General features: G+C 46.1%; 1 protein-coding gene across 1 annotated transcript; it reads right to left on the bottom strand.

Moving 5' to 3' along the window:
- Positions 1 to 906: 906 nt before the first annotated feature.
- Positions 907 to 1743, bottom strand: LOC125539399 (putative lipid-binding protein AIR1B). The gene has a single exon (XM_048702842.2). It carries the CDS (start codon positions 1637 to 1639, stop codon positions 1259 to 1261), a length of 381 nt encoding a protein of 126 aa, XP_048558799.2. The 5' UTR covers positions 1640 to 1743; the 3' UTR covers positions 907 to 1258.
- Positions 1744 to 8050: the final 6307 nt, after the last annotated feature.

An 8050-nucleotide genomic window follows, 5' to 3' on the forward strand; every position in this document is an offset into this window, starting at 1 on the left:
GGTAAATTTAGCTTATTGTGCATGGCCCAAATTATTCTTCTTATGGCAATACTCACTTTTTTAGAGCGATGGCAATTTAGTTTGTTCTTTTTTTAGCATCATGGGAATTAGTGTGTATGTATCATGATGATTTTACACCATGTTTGCAATCATGACAAATTTGCACCACTTTTGGCTACCATGGAAACCTTATACATTTTTTCCTTCAATGCTTGTTTTTAGGACCATGGCAAAATTTTCTTTTCTTTTTGCAACATGGCAAAATTACTATTCATGTCGCCATGGAAAATTTTAGTTTATGGTCATGGCATATTCACTTTTTATACATCATGGTATATTTATTGTATGGGCAGTGGCAACTTTTTGTGAGCACGACAATTTGTTTCTGGTCCAACCTCAAAATTTAATTTAAACAATGGCAAAATTATTTTTTCTAGTACGGCATGTTTGTTTTTTGTTGGACAATGGCAATGTTTATATTTTTTTCATCAGCTTTTTTTCTATGAATTTCTACATTTTTGTGGCATTTTTATTTGCAAAGCTTTTCTCAGTTTTAGCTGGTTTTTCTGCATTTTTTCGTGCTTTAGTATCCAAAATGGTCTAGCTTGTGCAACAGGCCAATGCTGGCGTCTTTGTTTATGTTTTTTGTTGTGTTCTTCATTAGCGTTCTGAAAGTGTTCGCGCTGGGAGGCCTCCCAGGCTGAACGAAATGTTCGGTCTCTCCCCCTGCCATGGGGAACGATTCGTTCGGTTTTAAGTCGGTAGAAATCTGATGCTCACTCCTTATCGGGTCCTATACGTTCGCTCGAAACCTTCCTTCACCATTGAAAGCCTGCTAGGAAAATCACAAAACATATGGCAATTTCTCAAAAAGAAAAAAAACAAACAGATGGCAGCACAGCACCGGAAGCCCGAAGTAAGAATAAACTTTATTCATTATGTTGACTGTACAAAACGGATACAAGCCACACGCCATGAAAGAACTCGCCAATAAAGAAAGTGATTATAATAAGAAAGATAAAAAGGATTAAACCGGCTACAGACGTACTCTCCGTAGGATGCATGCACATCCATGCAGACTTGTGGCTAGCACGTCAAGTAGAATAGCAACCAAACAAACAAACACACCTGCAATAAAAGGATTGATCAAGCAGAATAACGCCCGTGCGACCATGGACTCATGCAACCGTGCGACCACGCAAGGAATGCATGCGTGCATGCATGGGCAGCATGGCACACGTCCGTCGACCGAGATCGCTTAGCACTGGAATCCGGTGGGCACTTTCTTGCCGCAGTCGTTGAGGATGACGCTGAGGTCGATGGGGAGGTTGAGCTTGACGATGTTGAGGACGTTGGCCTTAAGCACCGTGCAGAGGCACAGGGCCGCCTCCAGGTCGACGAGCCCCTTCACCAGCGGGCAGCAGGGCAGCGTAGGCGGCGCGCCCAGCTCGGCCTTGACCAGGTTCAGCGCGTTGACGCACAGGCCTATCTTCACCGCGTCGCGTGGGCACCTACCGAACGCGGCCGGGGTCGGTGTGGGCGTCGATGGGGTCGGGCAGTTTCCACCGCACGCGCTGGCCACGGAGAACACGACCAGGTTCACGGCGAGGAACAGCGCGATGGATGCCTTGCCTGCCATTGCTGCGAGTGATCTGATCACTACACCGCAGAAGCACAGACAAAGTGATTATTGATCAGCTGATCTGGAGCTCTAGGTTGCTAAGTGCTTGTGATGCCCCGAGGGTGGTGCTTGAGTCTGGTATTTATAGGGGAAATATCGGAATGAATTATTAGCGTGCTTGCATGCATTCTCTTGCTCGTGAACTTGCATGTGATCGACGGCAATTGGGAGTCTGACCTGGATCGGTTTGCTGAATAATATGGGCGTTATATGCAGAATATAGGTACATTACATTACTAGTTAAACAATTTGGAATGGCGCTAGTGACAAGATTGCTCCATTACTGGATGCATGTTGACGTTTGTTCCTGCTCGGTGATTGATGTTATGCTTGAAGCTGGCTTAATTTGAAACTTGCATCTCACGGTCACGGACGGGAGTACGTCTTTGCACAAAAATCAAACCAGAGCAATCATAAGAGGCAAGTACCAACTTGTTTGAAGGCTTCCAAGGGACCAGCCATATTCTAACCTGAACTAAACCTGTTGTTTTTTTAGGAGGCACTGGTAGAAAAAGGGCCTGTAGTCCCGGTTCGTAAGAGCCTTTTGTCCCGGTTCTGGAACCGGGACTAAAGGGTCGGTACTAATGCCCTGTCCCTTTAGTCCCGGTTCAATCCAGAACCGGGACAGATGGGGCTCCACGTGGCCTGTGCGCGGAGCCCAGGCAGGAGACTTTTTGGTCCCGGTTGGTGGCACCAATCGGGATCAATAGGCATCCACGCGTCAGCATTTCTGTGGCTGGGGTTTTTGTTTTTTTTTAAAGGGGGGGTTGGGGGTTTTGGGGGGTTAATTTAGGTGTTTCATATATTTTGTTAGGTAGCTATAATTAATAGAGAGAAGTGTCCTCTCTTATGTCCGTGCTTGGTCGACGCTACGTACTATACATACGTATAGAGAGGACTAGACACGCTAGCTAGCTAGTAAGCAAACGAAGGAAACAGAAGATCGTCATGAACATATATGCATATAGAGAGAAGTGATATCGACCACCTCTCCTTCTCCGAGAGATTGGTCGAACAACAAGTTCTCGTATATCTATCCGACACTACCGGCTACATATATACAATAATTATCTCTTACAAATATAATCATACGGACTCATGGTTCACATAGTATTCTCCATCTTCAACGATCACGTGGTCAAGAAAGAATGCCGCCAATTCCTTTTGAATTGCTCGCATGCGAGCTGGTGCTAGGAGTTCATCCCGCTTCCGAAACATCTAATTTGAAGAAGGGGGTCAATACATATATATATATATGAATGAATGAAACTCAACACAGATGATGGTAATAAAATAAAATTGTGAATGTTGTTATTTACATACTTCATATTGTTCGTCAGAGTACCCGCCCCGCTCACAGGTCGTGTGACGGATGGACTCGCAGACGTAGTATCCACAGAAATCATTCCCTTGTTCCTGCCACAACCACTTTACAAGAAATAGAGGTCAATCAAACTGATAAGCAAGAATGCTAAATGGTATTGATGAAACTAGCGCTTGAATCACTAGCTAGGAGATGCGCGGAACATGCTACTATAGTACTTACTTTCGGGTGTCTAAATTCCAGCTCCTTCGGCAGTCCCGGAACTTTTCTGGTGAATTTTCTCCAAACCCTGCCGGACAAAGAAAACAATTACTTGATATCAGGAAATGAACAAAGTTGCTGATATGGTGGATAATGATCGATTTAACTTACTTCTTGAGGATTTCAGTCATGTCCGCATACTCCTGGGGATCTTTTCGTTTAGAGTCCAAGACAGTTACTACTCCCTGCTCAAGCCTAATCTCTAGGGGAATATAGTGGTACCTGCGCACGCATGCATAACTCATCAATTACATTACTATAACCTGGACTAATATATAAGGGAAACCGAATATGCACAAGACAGTAACACTCACTTGAAGTTGTAAGGAAAGAGTATTATATCTTTGTTTTCATTTTTTTTGAATGATCGTAGCAAGTTGGCCTCGGTATCTTCAGGACGATGTTCAACCTCAGTTGCATCTATGAGATATGTGTTAACGAACCCAATATCACCGATTTGTCTTTTCTTCAATTCGGCGATCTTCAATCTGCATAATATAGTGAGGATAATTATAAATACATGCAATGAAAGAGATGAGCTATATAGAGAGACTTAATGACAGAAGTAGTAGTACTTACAGACAGTAGCAGGTGACCGTTGTTTTATCGAGGGCCAATTGATTTAAAAACTGATAGAACTCCTCAAATGGAATAGGCAACAGTTCAATTCCAACGAGGTCATGCTCCGGTTTAACTCTCGCATACAAAGTACTCCTCCCCTCAGACTCTCTGCAGATTTTCAAGTACCAATCATGTAATCTTCGCATCATCGTTGTTAAAGATTTTTCATCTTTGACGAGAGGCTTCCCGTACTCGTATCTGTGTATCTGCACCTCCATGGGATCATAATGTACATCGTCGGGCAGGTAATCGTCAACATTGCAATAACCGGGCACCATCCTCGGATCGACGATGTCGCTAGGCACCTTGAGCGGGGGGCACGATTGCTTCGCTTGTTCGCCGAGCTGGGCAATTTGTTTCCCAGCTGCTCGTCGTTCTTTCAGCCTTTGATCACTGACTGTACTTCCCGACCGCTCCGCTTCGGCCCATGTCTTTGCAATAATGCGCTCATAGTTGCCTTTCGGCGGAGACTTGGGTGGTTTTGCCAGGGCACCCAGAGTGCGCTTCACTTTCACCGGATCTACCTTCTCCTCCGAAGGTGGATGTCTCTTTGCTTTCAACCCTTTAAACCAGTCATCCACTTCGGTTCGCGCGATCTTCGCGTTCTCCTCCGGGGTCCTCTCGTATGGTAGCTTCTATGGACTCTTCAGAGAAGGACCGAATCTGTATGTCCTCCCACCTCTGGTTGTACTGCTAGACGCCGGCCGAGCAGACGGAGCGGTTGTCTTCTTTACTTGCTTACGAGGCAGAGGAGAAGGACTACGACGCGTCGGAGCAGCTTCCAAAGCGGCGGCGGGTCTCTTCCGCCCTTGCTGACGAGGCGGAGAAGGAGGAGGCTGGCTGCTCGGGCGCGCCGGCGCAGGCGGAGAAGGAGGAGTGCCGCCACGCGCCGGAGAAGGAGCCGGCCGAGGGCCCTGATCGTCACTCGTCGGAGGAGGAGGCGGTGGAGGAGGCGGAGTGCCCTGACTCGCCGGAGGAGGAGGAGGAGGCGGAGGCATCCAGTTCGGAAGGTTGATGAGCTCCTTCCGCCATAGGCATGGAGTCTTCAGAGCAGACGCCAGCCGAGTCTCCCCTTCACCGGTAGGGTGGTCAAGCTGGAGGTCCTCAAATCCCTCCGTTATTTCATCCACCATCACCCTAGCATATCCTTCTGGAATCGGCCGGCAGTGAAAAGTTGCGGCGGGTTCAGTAGGATAAACAGAGCCAAGAGCCGCCTTGACCTTCAAATTCATCCATTGCGTCATAAGGTGGCAATTTTGAGACTCCGTGATAGCATCCATGGGATAGCTGGCAGGAGCCGTCAAGGCATGCTCCGGCTGAAGCAGCTCGGTGGAAGCCACGCTGCTTCTGCACTGAGATGGCGGGGTAGCTTCGGGGGAAGCTTCGGCAGTATGTTTGCTGCGATTTGCTTCTCGTTCCTCTATCGCGTCTACCCTTTCTTGCAGCGCCTGCATTTGGGTCTGCTGCACATTTTTCCTCCTCTCATGGGATTTTTAACCGACCGCGTCCGGAAACCCAACCTTCCACGGAATGGAGCCTGGCGTGCCTCGTGTCCGTCCAGGGTGCTCAGGATTCCCGAGGGCCATTGTGAGCTCGTCGTTCTCTTTGTCTGGAAAGAATGTCCCTTCCTGCGCTGCTTCGATATACTGCTTAAGCTTCCTGACTGGTATGTCCATTTGATCGTTCGTCCAAATGCACTTCCCTGTTACAGGGTCCAAGGTTCCGCCAGCCCCGAAGAACCAAGTCCGGCAACGGTCTGGCCAGTTAATTGTCTCTGGTTCGATCCCTTTATCAACCAGATCATTCTCAGTCTTGGCCCACTTAGGCCGGGCTACGAGGTAGCCACCTGACCCCGTGCGATGGTGAAGCTTCATCTTCGCAGCATTTTGCTTGTTTGTCGCCGACATCTTCTTACTCTTTTCCGATGTCTTGTGGGCCACAAATGCGGGCCAGTGATCTCTGATCTTCTCATATCTGCCCTTGAATTCTGGTGTCTCATTATTTTCGACAAACTTATTCAGCTCTTTCTTCCACCTCCTGAATAGTTCTGCCATCCTCTTAAGAGCAAAAGACTTGATTAATTGCTCTTTAACTGGGTTCTGTGGATTATCCTCTGGCGGTAGGGTGAAATTTGACTTCAGCTCAGTCCAAAGATCATTTTTTTGCATATCATTGACATAAGACACCTCAGGGTCTTCTGTACCCGGCTTAAACCATTGCTGGATGCTTATCGGGATCTTGTCCCTAACCAGAACCCCGCACTGAGCAACAAATGCGTTCTTTGTTCGGAGGGGTTCAATCGGTTGGCCATCGGGCGCGATTGCTATGATCTCAAACCTTTCATCCGAGCTCAACTTTTTCTTCGGGCCTCGTCTCTTTACCGAAGTTGTGCTCGATCCGGAGGGCTAGAAAAAAGAACAAAGACTTAATTAATATGTGTACATACCAAAACAATGAATGCATCAATCAGCTAGTCAACACAGGCTTAACTAATATATATACCTGGCCGGACTCGGTTCGGTCACCGGAGCCGTCATCACGGTCTCCTTCTTGCACCGGCATTGGGTCACCGGAGCCGTCCTCATGTTCTTCTTCTTGCACCGGCATTAGGTCACCGTAGCCAGCTTCTTCACCCTCTCCTTCCAGACCATCGGTGTCGTTGAGAAACAACGAGACGGCATCACTTCCTTCTGCGATTATGTCCCTCAACAACGCTTCTTTTGCTTCGTCTCGGGCGGTGTCCATAGTTTCTACAAATATTTACAACATGGCAATTATTATTCAAACATGACAGATGGATATATTAGTGGCAAACGTAGAACTAGCTACCTAATCATAGTAAGGAATCATATATATATATTAATTAGTGGCCTCGACGCTGCTTCTCTAGGGTTTGGGGTGGCCTTGAGAACGCTTCAAGGAGGGGGTAATATCGACCCCCCCCCACGTGTTGAAGCTATCGGGAGGGGGTATATATCGACAACAACGACACTACATCTATGTCCCTCGACGAACCTCGTTCCCGATAAAAAAAAGAGGAAGAAGAAGAAAAAAAGAGGAGAAGAAAGAATAGAGGAGAAGAACTCTATTCTTTCTTCTCCTCTTTTTTTTTCTTCTTCCTCTTCTTTTTTTATCCTCTTCTTCCTCTCATGTTCGAAAATAACTTTGGAGGACTTCGTCATGCCCTGGTTACTTCCGGCTAATGATGAAGCCATGGATTTCTTCAATACTTTGACACTAGGAAACCTCTCTCGACCCCTCGGCGATCCTCGACCCCTCGAACCCTCGACGACCCTGGAACCCTCGACCCCTAGACGACCCTGAAATAAAAAGAGGAGAAGAAGAAAGGAATATCTAGAGGAGAAGATCAAAGAAAAAAAGAAGAAAAAAAAGAGGAGAAGAAGAAAGGAATAGAGGAGAAGACTTTTTTTTTCTTTTTCTTATTTATTTTTCCCCTTCTTCCTCTCCTCTTCTTCTCCTTTCTTCCTCTTCTTATTTTCCTTTTTCCTCTCCTTCTTTTTCTTCTTCTTCCTTCTTTCTAGCTAGATATATAAAACTTTTCTAAAAATGTAACTTTTGCATATATACATGGAAAAAATTGTTATTGGGGAGGGAGTATATCGACCCCCCCCCCTCGACCCTCTTTTACTTCTTCTTCCTTCTTCCTTCTTCCTTCTTCCTCTTTTCTTCTCAAACACAAAACACATCTCATCTCATCTCATTTCATCCAAAAATAATTCTTTGCATATGAACATACATACATTTACTTTTTTTCTTAAATGTTACATATGAACATTTTCTTAAATGAGCATATGAACATTTTTTTTAAATATTAATGAGCATATGAACATACATATCAACAAAAAATAGACCTTTTTCTTGGTAACAAAAAAAATGCAAAAACGAGCATTATATATACAGCATATACAGAGCATTATATATACAACATATACAGAGCATTATACAGTGAACATACATACATACATACATACATATAGTGAGCATATACATACATGAGCATTATACGGCGACGGCGACGATGGTTGGCGGTGGCGCGCGCTTACGGATGACGTGCGGGGACGGCAATGAGAAGGAAAAGGGGAGGAGGCAGGGGCTCACAGCGCGGGGAGGGGTCGAGGTCGCCGGCCGGAATCGGTGTGGGC

This window comes from Triticum urartu, chromosome 2A (genome assembly GCF_056163025.1).
Source record: "Triticum urartu cultivar PI428250 chromosome 2A, HENAU_Tu73, whole genome shotgun sequence".
Classification (NCBI taxonomy): Eukaryota; Viridiplantae; Streptophyta; class Magnoliopsida; order Poales; family Poaceae; genus Triticum; species Triticum urartu.

Excerpts from the sequence above, each read along its gene's own strand:
- LOC125539399 (XM_048702842.2), bottom strand. The coding sequence starts at position 1,639 with ATGGCAGGCAAGGCATCCATCGCGCTGTTCCTCGCCGTGAACCTGGTC.